The 20,156-nt window shown below is 50.7% G+C and overlaps 1 protein-coding gene across 2 annotated transcripts in view; it reads right to left on the bottom strand.

Annotated features, from left to right (window-relative positions):
- Positions 1–4,338: 4,338 nt before the first annotated feature.
- Fgd3 (FYVE, RhoGEF and PH domain containing 3) overlaps positions 4,339–20,156 on the bottom strand; it is a 46,461-nt gene continuing 30,643 nt past the window's right edge. For both annotated transcript variants that reach the window (XM_038333898.1, XM_038333900.1), the window contains 9 exons: positions 19,865–19,957; positions 18,541–18,620; positions 16,614–16,644; positions 15,918–16,025; positions 14,384–14,446; positions 9,928–10,050; positions 7,346–7,486; positions 5,850–5,981; positions 4,339–5,275 (listed from right to left, as the gene is read on the bottom strand). In XM_038333898.1, coding sequence (XP_038189826.1) covers positions 5,024–5,275; positions 5,850–5,981; positions 7,346–7,486; positions 9,928–10,050; positions 14,384–14,446; positions 15,918–16,025; positions 16,614–16,644; positions 18,541–18,620; positions 19,865–19,957 — 1,023 coding nt within the window. In that variant the 3' untranslated portion in view covers positions 4,339–5,023. The remainder of the gene's footprint in view (positions 5,276–5,849; positions 5,982–7,345; positions 7,487–9,927; positions 10,051–14,383; positions 14,447–15,917; positions 16,026–16,613; positions 16,645–18,540; positions 18,621–19,864; positions 19,958–20,156) is intronic.

The raw sequence follows: 20,156 nt of genomic DNA, 5'->3' as shown, positions 1-20,156 counted from the left end.
TCTGGAGATTAGAACTTAGGTCCTCATACTTGCCGAGAGGACGCTTTACCCACTGAGCCATGCCAGCCCACTCTTGGTGCTCCGACTGTACATGTGGCAATAGAACAAACAAGAAAGCTAAGAGTCAAACAGGAAGGTGGGAGGCCTAGGCTAGACAAGACTAGGGCTCTCACAGGCAGCCATCTAAGGTCTCAGGAGGAGCCCTGCCAATGCCCCAGCACAGGCAGCAACAGGTGCAAAGGCCCTGAGGTGGCAGGAGGCCAGCCGTTTCTGCAGGCTGGCAAGTTGAGCACGTAGTTGGGGTGGGGGAACGATAATGTCATCAGGAGAAAACAAGGGTGGAAGTGTGCCAGGGCCAGGAGCCACAGGCGGTATCCAATACCTCTGATCCCAGAAGCCCATGTGACATCCAGTACACCCACTCCCCTGTGAGCCTGGCACTAAGGATGTGTGGCAGCAGTGCCTGGTATGTGAATGAATGGGTGACCAGGGAATGAACCCCAGCTGGCCCCCTCACTCACTGGGTGACTTCAGGCAGGTGTACTCCCTCTCTGTGCCTCAGTTTTCACCACACAAGCTGAATTATGTCCTGACTCCCGGCCCATCCTAGCCTGCTGCAAACTGACCTCTTTTGCTGGGACGGTGAGGATGAAGCCGGTGCTCTGGGCGTAGTGGGGATGGTGTGCCAGGTGGGCTGAGTGCTGACACAGCAGTTGGCGTTTGCCCTCTATGTGGGCCCCTCCTCTCCAGGTTTTATACTACTTCCTCCAAGTGGAGCTGCAGATGGTTGTGAGCCATTTGTTGGGAATCGAACAGGGATCCTCTGGAAGAGCAACATAACCTCTGAGCCATCTCTCCCGCCCTTTTACACTATCTCCTATGCACGCGGATGTAGAAGCCTTTTCTGATGTTGTCCTGAACTGTCACCTTGATGGATTTATAATCGCCAAGAAGACAAGCATGTGCCTGTCTGTGAAGGTATTTCCAGAGAGAATTAATTGAGCAGGAAGGGCCCACCCTGAATGAGGAGGATACCACTATTATCCTACAACTTGGGATCCAGGACTGAATTAAAAAAAACAAAAAACAAAACAAATAAACAAACAAACAAACAAACAAACAAAAACCCGAGCTGAGCAAGCAGCAGCACTCATTGCTCGCTGTTGCCTGGCGATGGAGGCAATGTGACCAGAATGTGACCAGCTGCCTCAAGCTCCTACTGTTATGCTTCCCTACCCTGAAGGACCACACCCTCTCACTGGGAGCCCCACCCCCAGCCCCTTCCTTCCTTCAATTGCTTTTGTCAGGCCAAATGAAAAGGTAAATGATACAGAAAATTGCTACCAAGGAGTAGGGCTATTGCTGTGATAAACCTGCCCATGCGGTTCTTGGGCCTTTGGAATAAGCTGGCAAGAGGAAAGTGAATGTCAGAATTCAGAGCTGCAAACTAGAGAGGCCTAGGATTCTCCGTGTAAATAGAGCTTTCGGGTAGGAGTTCAGAGGCCCAGAAAGAGGGGAGAAACTGAGAGGGCCTGGCTCATGAGGTTTTAGAGGAGATCAAGGACTCTCTGGGGAACTGGACTACACAGCCAGTGTGTGGTATTCTGGCCAAGGATCTGGCTGCTCTGTCTGTGTTCCAAAAGCTTGCGTGAGGCTGAACTCAAAGGTAATAGTCCCATTTGTTTGATGGAGGATGTTTCAATAAAGGGTAGCATTCGGCCTGTGGTGTGGTCACTGTTTGCTCTCCTAAGTCTACAGTAAAACAAAGCAGAAACTGGAGCAGAAAAATATTAAAAAATGTGCAGCCTGGTGAACAAAAGAGTGTGAGGGAGAGAGGGAGGCCTTGTTGGGAAAGCAGCTGTCATTGTTAAAGACATTAACACTCTTAAAGAGAAACCTCATCTCATCACCAGGACAACGGGGAAGAGCCCACCCATGGAAGGCTCCAGCTTGCAGACCACAAATCCGCAAATCCATTTGAGAGGAGGGAGCCTGGCCTGTGAGTGCCACTGAGGTTTCCTGCCTGCAAACAATCACCTCGAGAAGCATTTCCTCTGATTAGGCCACCCTGGTACTCGAGCCGCCACAGCTGGGGTCGAAGGGAGCAGAACTTAGTGCTGGTGCTGGGCATGCAAGACACAAAGGTTTCAGCGTTTGGGAGGCTGGCACTAAAGTCCTAGAAGGCAGCTGAGGCCAGACAAGGTGTGATGTGGTCAGATACTCTTCAGATGAAGAGATTTGAAAGACCACCGTGTGAAGCCGTGAAGGTAGAGCCTAAATTGCAGACTGAGGCTGCCAGGACTGAGATGCCTCTTGAGGAGAGCGGCAGGTATGGGGTGGAAGAAAAGACAGGCTAAGTGGGCTGTAGGAAGCAGAAGTGGAGCAGGGGGATACCCAAGGTTGCTGGAGCCTAGATGATGCCATGGGCTAGATCAAGACTTGGTGTTTATCTTGCCGGGTTACAGTTTTGCTTTGATTCAGTCTTACTTGGTGGCCTCTCTAATCCTATTTGGAAGACTTGTGTGTGTGTGTGTGTGTGTGTGCACGTGTGTTTTCACATGCATGCAGGTACCTACAGGGTCAAAAGGGCATTGGATCGTCTGGAGCTGATGCGATAGGCAACCTAAGAATCACCTGACCCGGTGCTGGAAGCTGAACTGTGATCCTCTGTAAGAGCAGAGAACGCTCTGAACTGCAGAGTCTCCTTTCCGTGCCCCAGGGCTCACTTCTGAACTGGGAGGACTTATTCTGTACTACTGCATATTAGAAGAATGTAACTTGTAGCTTTTTTTTTTTTATTTCACAGGGCCTCACAGTTAAGAGATTGCCTGAGACTCAGCAGAAACTTTGTGCTTATACCTTAGGGAAAACTTGAAATTAGGAAGAGTTTGCAAATGCTTTATGAAAACGAGCAGGAGGCTCCGAGGGTGGAATATTGAGGTTTAAAAGCGATGCATTTGACAAGGGGTGGACTTGTGATGGTGGTGTTGTCAACCTGGTGGGATTCAGAACATTAAGATGACAACATTCGGGCTATGTCATTAGACTGTTTCCAGAAAGGTTTAATTGAGAAGAGAAAGCAGACCCTGCATGTGAACAGCAACATTCCCTGGCTTAGGGGCCTGGGATGAATAAAGAGGAGAAAGTGGGTGGAGCCCTGATCTCTGACTGTGGACGGAATGCAGCCCCCACTCCTGCTACCCTGTTTTCCTCAGCATGACACACTGCAGCCTCAAACTGCGAGCCAAACAAGCCCTTTCTTCTGTAAGGTGCTCTTGTCTAGTATTTTCTCAGGGCAACAAGGGGCCCCCAAACTGCAAGCTGACACGTCCACACCCTGGGGGCAGGACACACAGAGGCATCCTCCTCAAGCTCTGATTCTTCAGAGGATGGGCACTTGGCATCCTTGAAATGCAAAGGCCAGAACTTCTACCAGCAGGAGGAAGCAGCAGAGGGTGGCAAGAGGCTGAAGGCTTGTGTCTGTCTGGTACATCTGCCATGTAGTGTGCCCAGCCAATGAAGGCGCCTCCTTCCTTTGTTGTTCTGCCTGGGACACCTTCACCACTGCCCCATCCAGAACTGGGTGACAAAGGACTTCACTGCCTTGAGTAGCCTCCTTCCTCCCAGTGTGGAAGTGTTCTGTTTTGCTGTTTCCTCAGAGTAAAGTGGGACCATTCAGCTCAGCATGGCGAGTCCAAGGCAAAGGACCAGGTGTTTGCAAGCAATCCTCAGGCAGCCCAATCCCAGCCCAGCTGGCTCTTGCATAGACTCAGCTGGGTTCTGACCCTCACCTGCACCCCTGCATTCTGCCCACCTCGCTTCTGCCCCGTACGTCTTCCATCTGCCCCTTCCACCTCACTTCTGCTCCAGCCCGCTTCACTTTTACCCCATCCTACCTTACCCAGGGCCCCATCTCACTTGAGGCCCCACCTCATCTGTGCTTCCCAGTGCTACCTAGAACCAGCACCCATTATCCCCTCGCCCACCAGGTGGTTGCCCTCCTGCCTGCCCAGTCGTCTCCGCACAGGGCTGCGCTGATACTAGAGGGCTGGAATCCTGAAGGACCAAAACCCCATCATTGTTCTCTGAATTTCCTGCTCCTCAAGAGGCAACACCCTGAGCCCCATGACCTTTGTCACATCCCCACATCTTGACTGCCAGCACCCCCATCCTGACGTATGGCTTAGCTGCTCACCCGCTCCCTACAGCATCTGGGAGACAGAACCACTCTCCCAGACAAGTGTGTGGTCCATGCCATTTTGTCTCCTGCACCCATCATCCCTCTGCCAGTCACCTGCCTTGAGGGGAATTCTGTTAAGGATTTGAAGGTCCCTAGGCTGACGGCCAGTATTTATTTATACTGAAGGTCATTTGCTGACAGCCAGCATTTAAATATACTGACAGCCCACAGAGAGACCAGTCTGAAATCCCATAAACCTGCCACACAGGGGTGAGGGCCTGCCTCCCCACAGTCTCTGAGTGTGGCTGTTTGGGAATGGTAGGATGAGATGGCCCTTGCTCCTTCCCCTTCAAGGGCTCGGCAGAAACAGTAGATGAGCAATGCTTCAGGAGAGGACGGGGTGTGGAAGTGGCGCCCAGAGGAGTGGAGCCCAGGTCATGGTCCAGTTCACACAGTGGACAGATGGACAAAGGTCAGGCCAGGCTACAGACATCTTTGCCTTTCCCAGAGTGACATCACACCAGGTTAGACACGATCACCTCTGGGCAGTGCCCACCTGACCTCCTTGAGCCTTTGAGGGCTGGTATTATCATCCAGCCCACTCAGATGACATTTGATAGTTGGTAGTGGCCGTTCTCCCTTGCTCTGACCACAATGCTGGTGCTGGAGCCAGAAGCCCAACGCTTGTCTAAGACCTGTTGAGTGATCTTGGGCCCACTTCTCTGGGCCATCAGTTCATCCTCAGTGGTTCCAGGAGTTCTTCACTGCTTCATGTGACATCTACGGTCACTCAAAAAGAACACAGGCTAACAGAATAGTGGAAAGGCCAGCAGGAGGCTCTGCTCATGGAGTGTCGGTGCTTGCTGCGGCTTGGGGCTGCGCTGCACCAGGTCTGTCCCCAGTTGTGTCCCCACAGGCAGCAGTGCCCAGAGCTTCCAGCCAACACTGCCGCAGCTTTGTGGAGGGGGCGCTCAGCCACCAGGTCTGTGGGCCCTGATGTAGCTTCCACACACATCCTGTCTCCAGCCCCTCCTCAGGGTCTGGCACTGTTATAGTACAGCCAGAGAGAGAGATGGAATGCAGCAGTCTGCCCGCCTGCAGGAGAGACAAGAGCGTCAGTGGGGCCTCCAGCTCATGCCAGTGGCCACACAAGCAGGCCACTACGCCCAGGCCTACATAGTGCAGCCTGTCACCAGGGCAACTGCAGACAGGCTGCCCGACAGGCTTTCGGGTAGTTCCTGGGTGGAGCTTTTGTCTGCTTCAGCAGACCTCCCCAGACCCATGGCTTCCCTCAGAACCCCTGTCCCAGGGTAGGTGAGGCAAGAAAACTCTTGTAACTTAGCAACGGGAGTTAAGAGTAGCCGGGCAGGGCTCAGCAGTGCCCAGATGCATCTGAACGAGTGAGTATGTGTGGAGAGGAGGTGCCAGCCTCTGTGTCCCTTGACTGTCCGGCTCCCACTCTGACATTACAGGGACCCGTCTTCCATGAGAGGGGAGCAGAGAGTTATGCTGGGCATTGGGAGAAGTGTAGGCCCAGGTTCTATGACTAGAATGGTCCAAGTAGCCCAGAGCTGCTATGGGCGCTTCAGGCTTGAGGCTCTGTACTGTGGTAGCAGAGTACACCTCACAGTACATAGCCCTGGACATGAGCAGAGACAGGGACACATACCTGGCTACCTTCCAGCAGGTCCAGCACCTGGGGATCTGACTCACGGATGTCTGCCCACACGTCACTCCAGGCTGTACCGTTGTCAGACAGACGCAGGGTGCTGCAGAGCCGAGGATGCACAGATGGAGGCTTCTGGAGACAGAACAATAAATAGGGTTGGGGGTAGCCTCACCTGTAGTGATCTCTGTCACCTGAGGAGCCTGGGCTTGCCTAGGGCCCATGCTTGGAAGGAAATGACCACAGAGATATAGCTAAGGCCTGCATATAGGTTGAGGACAGCTTTATATGGGTCTAAGGGTCACTAGAGGTCAGTGGGAGGTCATGCGGTCTCAAGTAGCGTTTGGAGCTGGGCACTCTTGGGAGAATGAGACCATTCCAGGTTAAGACATTGAAGTATCAAGGGGAAGCCAGGTATGGTGCTATGTGTTTATAAATTCAATAGTAAGTACAAGAGTGTGGGTCATGAGGTGAAGGGACCACATATATTATACCTTTTATCTCACACTCACCACACACACACACACACACACACACAACTCACCACACACACTTTCCACGTCACATATGTGTACACACACACACACCTCACATACGCCTCCTGTAGACCCTGCTTCCCTTCTGACGTGTTGCAGTGCTATCACGGAAACAAGACTCCTGAGCCACGTGAACATGATTCCGACACCTCTTGTTGGGAAACGGTTCCCCCAAGACTCAGTGCCCCTCCAAGGTCTTAGAGCACATCCTCAGGACTCCCAGATGGAGCATGCAGAGTACAGGCATATCAGTAGATGGGGCCAGAGCCTCACCATCAAGGCCACTGCAGCCTCTGGTCCTTAACAGCCTTTTGTCCTTGACTTCCCAGATAGATTTACCAGCCAGGGTGTTAGGGGCTTTGACAGTTGCTGACCCTAGCCCTCTTGGACCATCCCACACCATCTTTGGGAGGGAGACTGACATCTGAGAGAACTCCAAGGAGACCACAACAGCACCAAGTCAAGTGGGGACAAAGGAGAATGTGGCTTTCCTGGAAAACAGAGGCTTCCTTTTCAGGGCTGTCCTGCTACTCCATGAAAGGGACTGTGTCCTTTAAGAAGAAAGGCTTGAAAAGTAGCGGCCACAATCAGGAAGAAGAGGTGTAATGGAGAGGAGCTGACGCCCCCCACCCTAACCCTACCCCATCATTAACCACTAGCATGCACACGCACATCTGGGGTTCTGCCTGCCCCAAGGTGAAGGAGGGGCTCCATGAACCTCAATGCCTAGAATTGAGGGCAGTCTGATGCTGCACCTCCAATCAGGCCCAGAGTGGAGCTGACGTGTTTCCATCTAACTCCTAGGTTACAAGTGGTTCCCAGGCTCTAGACCTGACTAGTCCTGAGAAGTCTTCAGACACACACACACACACGCTCCAAGTATCTTTCCCTGATTCCAGACCCGTGGGCCACACTGGGATGTCCCCATCATCTGTCCTAGCCCCAGGAACCAGGGACACCTACCTCTGCACTCTCCTTGAGCTCAGTGGGAGTCTCAGAACTAGGGTTCGCAGGGACCAAGGGCTCTTCTAGAAAACAGTCTCGGCAGACACGGTTCTGCTTACTGTTCTCAGCCTTGAACTCTGAGCACTTTCGACAGATGACCTGCAAGAGAAGAATGCCTTTGACTATGCAGCATCCTGAGCAGATGAAGAGGAAAAAGCTGTAAAGGGAGAGGCGAAGCTTGACCTGGGATGCTGGAAGCCACATCTAAAGGCAGAGAGTGACTTTAGTTGGATCTGCTTGCCTTACCAGAACCCTGTGTATAAGAAGAACATGGCCCACTCACATAAGAAGACCCAGGACACTGCCATTAAGAAAATCAAAGCCATGGGTGTATGGCTCAGTTGGTAAAGTGTTTGCTGTTCAAGCATGAGGACCTGAGTTCAGATCCCCAGGGCACGTGTAGAAGCTGGGTGTAGTGACTTGCCTCTACAATCCCAGTGCTGGGGAGACAGAGATGAACAGGTGATTGGAGTTCACTGGCCAGCCAGCCTAGGATCTTTCCTCACTTCAACTGCAGCCCAGGCTCTGGGTAAAGCAACCCTCACCCTCACACCTCTTCCATTCCATTCCTTTTTTTTTTTTTTTTTTTTTTGGACGGGGTTTCTTTGCATGGCCCTGGCTGTCCCGGAAGTCACCCTGTAGAGAACTCACAAATCTCTACTGCACAGCCCATTCCTCTCTTAATAGAGACCACAGATTCCATTTATCTTTCTGGTGCTCCTACCTTAGTTGCAATCACTGCTACCCACTGCAACTCTGCCAGGAATCTCCTGGTCTTGGTGACGTCTTTAAGCCCATGCACTTGGACTGGAGCCCCAGCCTGCAGGCTATTCTGTGCTCTCCAAATTCTTCTTGTACTCATCCATTCACCCATCCAGCCTCCTCTCCATCTATCATGCATTTACCACCCACTCATCAACCCCCATCCATATCTGTCTATCTATGATGCACGGAACAACCATCTACCATTTATCCATCAATCCACCATCCCATTGTTTAGATATTTATCTATGCACCATCCACTGTACATCCATCACCTGCCCATCTATCTATCTATCTATCTATCTATCTATCTATCTATCTATCTATCTATCTATATCTATCTATCTATCTATCATCCATCCAAAGGTTCATTCTTTTTTAATATTTATTTATTTATTTATTTATTTATTTATTATACAATATTCTGTCTGTGTGTATGTCTGCAGGGCAGAAGAGGGCACCAGACCTCATTACAGATGGTTGTGAGCCACCATGTGGTTGCCGGGATTGAACTCAGGACCTTTGGAAGAGCAGGTAATGCTCTTAACCACTGAGCCATCTCTCCAGCCCCAAAGGTTCATTTTTTTATTCTTCCCTCTACCCCTCACCCAAGCCAGCATGGTGCAATTTTATGAAAATGTGTAATCAGAGAACACCAGTCTTCACATCCTTTGAATAAACAGTTTCAAGTAAGTCTAGGAGATACATAGTTTCCTCTCTCTCTATCTCCCTCTCCTTCCCTCTCTCTCCCTCCCTCCCTTCCCCCCCCCTCTCCTCACTTCAATCCCTCCCCCAGATGCAACTTGGATATCTAAGTTCAAACATACTTAAACCATTAGTTACATCTTCAAGGATACTTTGAAGTTCAGTATTAAGGAATGACTCAGCTGCTCATTCCCAGGAGCATGGACTTTGGGGTGGAGTGGGGAAGACTGGAGATGGTATATTTGGGAGACACCAGTCAGTGGTGGTCCCTTATGGCATGATCCCATCAGACCTTGCTCACCATTGGCTCACTCCCACCATGGCCAAGCTCTCCACTTTCTTCTGCCTCCTCAACACCTTACCTAGGACAGCATTGTCACCTCTCTCTATCGCAGGACAGAAACACTACATTTTACTCAACTCCCTGCTGGGGCAGTGACTCTCCAGTGCTAGCAGTATTCCAGCTGGAAGGAATCTTGTCATACATCAGAGCTGCCCAGAAACCAGCTTCTACATCAGAGGGTCACACTCATACATATCTATTTGTAGGGGACAGTGTGCTGGTTTAAAGGTGAAATGTCCCCCACAGGTTCATGTGAGAACACTGGGTGTCTGGTGTGGTTTTGGAAGATTGTAGAAAACACTGTTAGAGGAAGTAAGTCACTAGGGGTAGGGCCTACTGTTTGATTGCCCATCCCCACTTCCTGTCCACTTCCTGCTTCCTGATTGCAGATACAACATGACCCAGATACTTCATAGCCCTGATTGCCATGCCTTCCCCGCAACAATGGATTGTGTGCCCCCAGACTGTGAGCTACAATAAAGCCTTCTTCCGTTAAGTCGGTTTCCCTCAGGTATCACACCTCACAGAAATGAGAAAAGTAACTAATACAGGATCTGGAGGAGGCAGCTTGCGGGCTGCCATGTGGCTCACAGAGCCCCCCTTCCCCGCTGGCTGTGCACACGACGACTCTCAAGAAGCACATGCCACCCACTAACAGTGGCTGCTGCCCACCCTTAGAGCCTGTGAAGACTCCGTCTACTCCACTCCCCCGCCCTTGCCCCACGGTCACCTCTCCACACAGCTTGCAGCGATGCCTCCGCTTGGTGATGGAGTTGAAGGTCTCACCACAGCTCTTGCATCCAGGCTTCTCTTTGTCACGTCTCGTTTTAGAAGACAACTTTCTGGACTCAATCTACAAGAAGATGAGTAGACAAGTGGCCATCGTCAGCTTCAGAATGTGAGCACAAGTTGATGCACTGTGGGTGGGTGGGGGGTTAGCTAAGGATTCTGCAAGTGGCCATGCCCAGAGCAGAAGTGGAGACTGCAGAAGGGAATAGGCAGAACGAAAGCAGCTGCACCCCTTCCCAGCTCCCATCCCAGGGACCACTCCAGTGCATCACGCAACACACCATGCACTGCCTGAAGGAAGGTTCCAAGAGGTCAAGACGGCTCGGCCAGTGGTTTTGTCAGGTGTGTCTGAGAAAAATATTGTGAAACAAAGCAGAGGAAAGTGGCTTGGACAGGCACCTGCTGCCAGAGCCTGGTGTGTCCTTGACTACAGCCCAGAGGGATCATGTGACCCCTAGATCCTCAGGGTCATCTTTCACCCTGTTACATGCCTAGTCTGTGTTGAACACTTGGGGACAGACACACCATAAACACACATGTGCCTCCACACGCCTGTGTGCAAGTCCTGCAGAAGCAGGTCACGTGAGGAAACCAAGCCATCTGGGGCTGTGCTCAGACTTGACCTCTTGCTGTGTCTCCCACAGCACCGCCTTCTTCTGCCTTGTGAGTCCTTGCTCCAAGGACAAAGTTGGGAGCTGGCCTTGACATCCTCCCTCTGCAGTGTGCCTTATTTTCAGGTCCACTGCCAAGTTTTGTGCCCAGTGGGTGAAGGGCAGATGTGCCAGACCTGACGTGCAAAACCCTCACTCCCAAGAGCTCTGAGTCTTTCTGGCTCCGGAAGTGTACCTTTCACCTCATCTCAGGAGCCCCCAGCCCTACAGAAGACTTTCCCATTGTGGCTTCCTCTCGGGACGCCTAGACCAAGTCACAAAATGGCCCAGCAGTCTACTCATACACAGGCTAAGAACACCAGGTCCTGTTGGAAGTGGTTCCGATAGGAGGCCGCCTGGCTCAGCTGACGCTATTCTTCTAATGGCAATTCTGTTCTGGAGCCTAATGGCAGGTACAGAATGGGGTTTTATGGAGAAAAGGCAGTTCCAGTATCACGGGGAAGCCACTGACTTCTGGGTGATCAGGGACAGTGCTTCGATGGCAGCTAAGATGGGGCTGTGTATCTCTCACAGTAGATCTGGAGCTCTAAAGGGGGGCTTTCAGACTGTCAGTGTGTGTGTGTGTGTGTGTGTGTGTGTGTGTGTGTGTGTATACGTCTGTTAAGGCAACTGGACTTTTAACAGAATGAGGAAGCCTTTGAATTCTGCAAGGATGCTTGCAGAACTTCCTGAATGGGGTTTGGCTACTCTTAGGAAAGAGGGGCTGACAGAGGCTGGGTGTTGGAAGACACCTAGGCACAGGGCACAAGCCCAGTACACTGAAGGGATTTATTTTCCTCTCCAAAAAAGCCAAGAAGCAGTAAAAGTCTGGCACCCATGGTCAAAACCCTTTTCATTAAAAATGAAACCTTGCTTTTTTTGAGCTTCTTGTAGGCTTCCTCTGTGGTAGAACCATCCTGAGCTCACCAAAATCTCAGCCCATCTCAGCCCAGCCCAATGGAGGAATCAAGGGAGAAGCCCATGGCCATACTCTACTGGGGTATCCGTTGTTGTGGGCCTGTTTGTTGAGGAAGGGCTGGCCTCAGCTTGGTTTAGTGAGGAGAAAGGGACAAGGACATCAGAAGTGGACACCGGGCTGCTGTGGCATGAATGTTGTGAGCCTGTAAAAGACTCTGTCCTAGGGCAGAAGCAGGAAAAGCAAGTGGGACAGACCAGGCACTAAGTATGGCCATGGTGCCCAGCAGGTGCGGTGACCATGTTGTGAGATCCAGGCAGGCCCTGGGTATGGCTTGAGGCCTTGACTCTGGGGCTCCCATCTATCCCTATCAAAGGACATGGACAGCTAGCAAGAACAGCCTGTATTAGGTACCCTAGAGCTTCCCCATCTCGCTCTCAGAAGACAGTAAGGCTGCAGCAAGCAACACTCACCGGGGCCTCAAACCAGAGCCAACTCTAATTCCTTCCAGCTGTATCCCCCTAATCTTGGTCCTGACCCCCATGGAACCTCAGCTGTGAGAAGGCTCACTTGCAAGCCCCATTGCTAATGTCCTCAGGGCAGTCGCAGGCACCGCTGTTCCTATAAACAGTCCCCACCTCTGCCTGCCTGCAACTCCTGGAGGCTGAGGGTTCCCTTTCCAGAGCCTGTGGGCTTGGCCTTAGAGATTGCACAAACAAAGAACTGATGATTTCCCGGGCCTGGCTGCCTCAGCCATTAGCTAGTCACCAGAAGTGCCTCCACGAGCTGACCCCAGGGCCGAGGATGGGCCAGTGCAGGAACAGAGCCCAAGGCATCATCAGGGAGATGGTCATGGACACCCATCCTGGCTGAAAGATGTGGGCCCAGCTTGGGAGCATTTCAGACTATGAGTTCATGAACTGCTGAGCCTGGCTTGACCAGGTGACTATGTGTCCCTTTGGAAGCTCAACTGTGGTGCAGCCACAGCCATGTAATCACAAGCTTCAGGAAAGAGACTAACAGGATTGCAAGGCTCTGGGTAAGGCCAACCTCATTCGTGTGTGTGTGTGTGTGTGTGTGTGTGTGTATGAATTGCATACATATATATTAGCAACTCAGAAGGTTGACACTAGGTTAGGTGTCATGAGGATGAGAAGTATTTAACAGGAACCCTGAGACAAGTCATGGGGCTTCCTGGATGTAGGCAGAGCTGACAGTGGATACAAACGCCTGGGGCCTGGCGGAGCCAGCGGGGACCAGAACATTGTCAGTAGGTGGCAGGAACAGGCAGACCAGTGCAGGAAGGCACTGGGGTGTCTACATGTTTGTTTCCCCCCTTGGCTGCATGCACACATTTAGACTTCCTGAGTTCCAGTTTCAACAGAGCTCATCCTTGTGGTTCCTGTCTGCTCTGCAGAGGCCAGACAGCAGCAGCCTTTCAACAAGGGTCTCTCCTCATGTCCTGTTCCTTTTATTTCGGGGTTCGCCTTGCTCTTTCCTCAGCAGGCCTTATCATGTTTCAGCCCTCCCTCATCTCACAAGTGCTCCCAAGGTTGCCTGACCAATGGCCAGCATAAGCTTGCATCTGTGGGGCCTGGGAAAGCTGTGGCCACAAGGAGGGGAAGAGCAACATTCAGGGCCACCCTGAGAGGCTATGGCTACACACTGTCTGTGCACTGGACTCATTGCCACACCAGCCCTCCTCTGTTCTCTATCCCAGGTGGCTCCGCCCACAGCCTGTCTCTCGCCTGCTTCAAGGCAGCTCACCTGCCTGACCTGAGCCTTCTTTAGGGAAACAAAAACCCAGCAGTTATAACCTAAGAAGGTCATAGTCTCAGAGCTCCAGGGCCAAGTCACCAGCTGTTCTGAGCCCCATTCAGGGCTCCAGTGCAAGGAGATCCAGGCTATGTATGAGCAACTGAGAGATGGAGACGGAGACAGAGAAGAGAGAAACATAGAAGAGACATGGAGAGACAGAGACAGAATGAGAGACAAAGAGAAAGGGGGAGGGGTAAAGAGCAGGAACACTGGGAGGGAAAGAAGATGTGCAGGAGAAAACAGGGAACTGCACCCCCATGGTACTGTCAAAGGGCCTAGGGAGAAGAGCCCATGTCTGGGATGGGCTGGAGACACCTTACCAGATGGCGCCAGTCACTCCCCTAATGCAGTAGTCCACCAGGACCCAGCAGGCCGCTAGGCAGAATCATCACTCCAGGCTACAAGGGACGCTGTGCCCCAGAACTGCCCCAACTACTGTTGTCACAGGTGTTTGTGAATGCCAAGCCCCAAAGTGAGGCTGTGGCTTGGTTGCTGGTACTTGATCCACAGCAAGCATCATGCGCCTCAGCCTATCACACATCCCCAAATTAAAATAAGGACCCCCCCCCCGAGTTCCCATGATCAGTCCCTAGTAGACAGGTCCATGTGCCCAGCTTCCTGGCCCTGAGAACACAAAGGGTGAGAGATGAGATGACCACGGCTTCCGGAAAGCCTGCTTGATATGAGGGACAAATCTGTCCTTCACGTTGCTGTCCTAGGGAGCTGACACTTCTTTACTGCACATGTTATCATATTTGCACACAGAAAGCTTGTAAGTGTTCACACAGAGATCAGATGGCACACATAGTTGTGCAATGTCTACAGACAGGCGCCCAGTGGCCTCCACCTTTGGTACTTAAGTCTCAGGTGCAGCCTCACATCTGTACACCCAGGCCCAGAGAACACAGGAGAAGGCAAGCTGATTCCTGGATCCTCACCCTCCAGGATGCCTTGGTTTGACCCCAACCCCAGCACCTCCCATTCTTGCTAATCCATAGGTGTCAAACACTCACCCCTGCAGGACCCCCATTACTGTCGGCTACCCCTGCAGTTTCCACGGAGCTGGCACTCGTGATCTGGAAGAGAAGAGAGATCAGTGTGAAGTGGTTTTCCAGTCACATGGCATGCCCCGTGTGGCAAAAGACATTTCCTCCACCTAATACCTCTGTGCATCGAGGGGTAGTGTACATGAGACAACCAGTCTAATAAAGGCTGGGACTCCAGGAGCCACACCATTCCTGAACTGAAGGCACCAGGATGTCAGCAGGCGAGGCTGACTTAGCCCACCCTAATCCTGATACTGAAAAACTATCACATGTTGTGGAAAGATGAGATGGTCCCTGAGGATGCTCTCCCCATCCTTGTGGTCTGTGAAGATTCTGCAGGCTTTCTAACGCTCCAGGCCCTGCTGACTAACAACAGCCTGCTCTGTACCCTTTGTCTCTAAGTCACTTGCCCTCAAGGAGCTCACAGGATCCTTCTAAGAATGCTAACCTTTCCTCAAAAATATAGGAAAAAAATAAAAATAAGGGCCAGGTGGTAGTGCACGCCTTTAATCCAAGCACTTGGGAGACAGAGGTTCAAGGCCAGTCTGGTCTACAGAGAGAATTCCAGGACAGGCCCCAAAGCTACACAGAGAAACCCCGTCTCAAACAAAACAAAACAAAACAAAATCCCAGGAAAAATGGGAGCAGATTTGATGCAAATAATAAGGAAAAGGCAGACCCCCTGAGGGCAGGAGGTCAGTCAGCTGGAGGTATGTAGAGACTGAGGAGTTAGGACAGGCCAGGTGTTTCCTCCAGATGTACCTGGTGCATGTGAGCAAAGCAGTCCATGAAGGTGGGGGGAGTGTGTGTGGTGGGGAGGGGCGCACATCACTGTCCCGGAGGACTTCTCTCCAAGAGTTTTTGCTGTACCCTCTGGTGCAGTCTCTAAGGCTGCCCTCCCACAAGGCAGAAATCATCTTCCACATCCAGTCTGCTCTCTCATTCTGGGGAAACCCCAACGTGAGGGATGGATGCCCATCCCTAGTCCCTGCCTCAGTCGCCTCTTCTTATTGTACTCCTGGGGCCACTCTACAAGGGATGGGGAACCATATACTCCTGGTACTACTGGCAAAGGGGCTTGGAGCTGACACCTCAGGGGTGCAGGAGAGTCTGGGGAGAAACCATAAGCACAAAAAGGCATCCACTTGCTGTTCCAAGTGGAGTGGAAGAGGGGCACCGTGACCTGAGGATATTTGTACCACTGCAGTGACCTGGGAGTATCACTGAGCTTCTGAGGCTCAGTTCTAGGAAGAAGACAAGGCTCTTTGTTGCTCGTGGCTTTCTTGCTGAAGGCGTGGAGATGACGAAATAGCACGAAAGGAGCATTGCCTCCACACAGACGCTAACGTGCAAGGCAGCAGGCCCAGCCAGTTGCAGTGCTCCGCAGCATAGGGCAAGCAGAGAAATGTAAGTTCAAGCTGTCTGCGTAACACCCCTAGGCCTCTCTCCCTGGCCAAGAGTTGACTTCCCACTTCCCCTTGACGACAGGCTGCTGACTCACAGGCTGGTCTGGAGACAGGCTGGGCTCTTCATCCTGGCTACAGGCACTGCTGAAGGCCCTGAAGGTCTCGCTCTTCTGTTTATGCTTCTCCACGGTGGCCTGAATAACCTGGACACACAGCAAAGCCACAGGGCTGTCAGGAGGACCCTGAGAGCCCATGGTTCAGGTGCTCCAGAGAGCACCCTTGGTCATCTATGTCATCCTCATCGATGACTCATGCCTTGGAGCCAATATGACCAAAGAAACTGGCTCCAGAAAGACAACACCTATCCTGAGGTCCCTCCTGGCCCTGGTTTCTTACTTGTGAAGGGGCTCAAACAAGTAAATGGAAGGCTTATGGTACCTGAAAGCGTATAGAGAGGCACCCCATGGCCACTGCCTCCCTTCAGCATGAGGACAGGCAGTACTAGCATTAGGGAAGAGTACCTAGGTCATATGGTCCACCTTGAAATGGCCATACTACAATAACATGAGGATGTAAGGCATACATGGTGATGCATGTCTTAGCCTTCAGGATCCCAAAGCAGGAGGCTTGAGGGTTTGAGGCCAGTGTCATTCCCTTAACAAAACCTATCCCCAAAACACAAGAGCTGATGAATGTAGCTAGCAGCCGAGCCCTTGCCGAGCAGGCCCCAGGTTCTAGGCTTTATCCAAAGGAGGGAGAGACAGAGAGAGAACAAACTTGAGAAGCTTCACCTGAATCCATTCTTTCTTCTCCTCTTCTGTCCTATGAACACAAAACCAGTATTTTATCAGTCCATCCACGGATACCCGCTGCGTGCCTACTTAGCCACTCGCTGTCTTGTGGCTGCGACTCAAGACTGGAAAGGTAGTTTCAGTGTTCAGGACACACGTGGGCCCGTGGGGCTAGGCTCACCTTGTAGACCAACAGTACCCTGGACCCTAGCAGGTGATTACCAAGTTCTCGTGTCATAGGTGAAATGGGACTGGATCTCTGACACACAGCCAGCGAGAGCTCAAGCGTGGCCTTGGGGGACAGCGTGACCAGACAGAGCAAGCACACCACATGCTGACCGGTAGTTCCCCCTCAGAGATACATCTCACAGAGGCAGCAACCCATGCACATAAAAGCCCAAGTATGGGACTCTATTCTTGGCACAGTTTGCAGAAATGAGACTCGGACTGTCAACATGGGACCCTGTTGATGATTTTTTAAAAAATATCATTACAGTTTACTTAAAAGTTTTTGTGTAATGTGCATGGGTGTTAGTGCCACCTATAGAGGTTTAGGGTACAACTTGCAGGTGTTGGCTTTTTCCCTCTACCATGCAGGTCCCACCATGAAGGATGACACTCAAGTCATCAGGCTTGGCGGTGGTGTTTCTACCCACTAAGCCATCTGACTGGTGCCAGTTGATAATATTGACAGGGATTGTGCTATTCTGGGAAAATATGTGAGATTATCAGATGAGTCTTGACACATTAACTGAAAAAAGCAAGATAAAGAACTGGTGTCCTGGCCAGTGTTCTGTCAAACTGACTAGGAAGAGGACCGTCAGGGGAGAGAATGTCTCCATCAGATGTTCTGTAGGCAAGTCTTGGGGCATTTTTTTTTTTTTTAATGACTGATGCGAGAGGATCCAGCATACTGTGGGTGGTACCGCCCCTCTGCAGATGGCCCTGGGGTAATATAAGCAAGTGGGGTGAAGAAGCCATGGGGAGCAAGCTGGTAAGTAGGTTCCTCTATTTCAGTTCCTGCGCTGACTTCCTTCAGTGGTGGATATGACCTGAGAGTAAGCAAAATAAACCCTTTTCTCCATAAACTGATTTCAATTATAGTGTTTATCACAGCAATAGAAACTCTAACCAATGGGCTAGAGAGACAATGTGGCTCAGTGGTTAAGAACACTAGCTACTCTTCCAGAGGATCACAGTTCAATTCCCAGTACCCACGTGGCAGCTCACAACTGTAACTCCAAGGTCTTACACCCTCACACAGACATGCATATAGGCAAAATGCCAATACACACAAAATAAAAATAAGTAAACCTTAAAAAAAAAAAGAAACCCTAACCAAGACACATGCTATTTGTTATAGCCACCCTTGAGTGTCTGTGTGTGTGTTTGTGTGTATACATGTGTTCATGTGTGTAGAGGACAGAGGTCAGTATTGTGTGTCTTCCTCAGTCACCATCCACCCTACTTTTTGATACAGGACAGTTTACTGAACTTGGAGCTCATTGATCCACTAGGATGGCTAAGGAGCAAGCCTGTCTCCATCTTCACAGGACTGGGATTACAGACACACACTGCTGTGTCTGAACGTAGGTCCTCATGCCATGTGGCAAGCACTTTACCCACTGAGACAGTGTTCCATCTTTAATTTAAAAATGCAGACACACACATGCACACAAATGCATATGCATACATACAATGTATAGAATTTTCTAGATGATTACTTAAGAGATGGTTAGTATCATAGTAACACAGGCCTAGAATTAAAAGGCTTAATTGTTGTTGTTAAGCATCCTTAGTTATGTTAAGTGTTGAACTACAAGTGAATAAGAACATATTGAAACGTTATCTCCTTCAGTAACAGAAGCCATCTGCTACAATCTCAGGCCAAAGGTGTTCGCGCAGCTGCAGATTGCTAGTGCCATACCGAGTCTGAAGCTCCAGGGACCTTTTCCTTCCTGTTATGATGAATGTGCGTGCTGCATTTGGTTTTGCAATATCTTGCACCTGCAGGAAGAAGAACACAGAACAGAGCAAATGAAGGCGAGCTGCCATTTTAGCTGTTCCTTAACCCAGACCCATGGTCTCTGAATCAGAGTTTTTTCTTTTATTTATTTTTCCTGTGGAAGTGTCAGGGTGACCCCAGGGGCTCTCAGATCTATAAGGTGGGAATACTGAAGCTCAGGGGGAGGGCAGGTCACTGGTCTTGCCCACCCAGAGCTAGGCCTCAGTCTCTGTGTTAGCCAGCTGCTTGGCAAATGTCCATCAGGACTCCTTGAGCCGTTGTCCCCTGGCAGCCCTGGCCAAGCCTTTCCCCTCTGGCACAGCTGCTTCTCCGTGGGAGGGATAAAAATCTTGGAAGATCCTTGACTATGTCCCTCAGATGGTGCTGGAGCCCACATGGACAGGTGCGTTATGGGTTTAAAGGAGTGCACCCAGACAGAGTGAATGGAGTAGTGTCATTTCCTTGGGGGCTCTCAGATTTCACCCTCTTCCATCAGCAGAAAACCACAGAGCACAGTTTCTCCCAGCAGCTCTTGGGCTGGTCCCTGTAAGAGTCCCTGACCTTGGTCAGCTGGTTAGGCATCACAGAGATGCAGACCTGGGCCCAGCCTGAAACCTCTGGGCTTTCCCACCGCAGGTTGAAAAATGGTATTAATGTATAAAAGCCACTAAAACAGGACTTTTTTAAAAAAAGACTTATTTATATGTGTGTGTCTGTGTGCTGTTATGTACACAAGTACAGGTGCCCGAGGAGGCCAGAGGGAGAAATTGGATCCCCTGGAGCTAGAGTTACAGGTAGTTTGGGTGCTGGGAACTGAAGTTGGGTCTTCTGAAAGAGCAGCAGGAGCTCTTGACTACTGAGTCATTTCTCCAGCCCCAGGACCGATTTCTCATAGAGCAACACGGCAAAAGTGGATTCTTCTAACTATGGAAGAAACATTTTTTTTTTCTGTAGCTAGTCATTGCTTGTAATTATTTCTTAACCTGGATCCAATGGAATTTCTATGGAATGGGTAGTTGTTTAATCAAATCTTTGCCTTTTCAGATACTTAGAGTCATTTAATTAGAAATTATTTTGGAGCAGTTATTATTTGGAATAGTAGACTGCCCACCCAAGGCTAGTCTACCAGGACCAAGATGCTGGCTTGGAAACCCCTGAGTCACACAAGTGGTCATCAAAGCCTAGCACTCCCATCCCTGTTTGTACCCCTTCCAGGGCATAAGCGGGGAAAGAGGGACCTACCCACCTGGAGATCAGAGATGTCCATTTTCTCCCGTACACTGAACTTCTGGCCCATGAGCCTTAGTTTGGGTACACAGTAGAGCATCACATTGTTGAACTGCAGGAAAGATACCATGGGAGAGGCAGTCACAGGGAGCCCCTCACAGGGGACCCATATAAGCTTTCTTTAATGTCTTAAAGTAATATATACATATATATGTATATTATAATACGTAAGTATACATCTATTTATTTAAAGATGCACACATGCCTTTAAGCACAACATTCAAAAGGCAGATTCTGAGCCTATAACAGAC

The sequence above is a fragment of the Arvicola amphibius genome, chromosome 6 (genome assembly GCF_903992535.2).
Source record: "Arvicola amphibius chromosome 6, mArvAmp1.2, whole genome shotgun sequence".
Lineage (NCBI taxonomy): Eukaryota > Metazoa > Chordata > Mammalia > Rodentia > Cricetidae > Arvicola > Arvicola amphibius.
The sequence above is the reverse complement of the archived record's forward strand: the minus strand, read 5'-3'. Positions and strand labels throughout refer to the sequence as shown.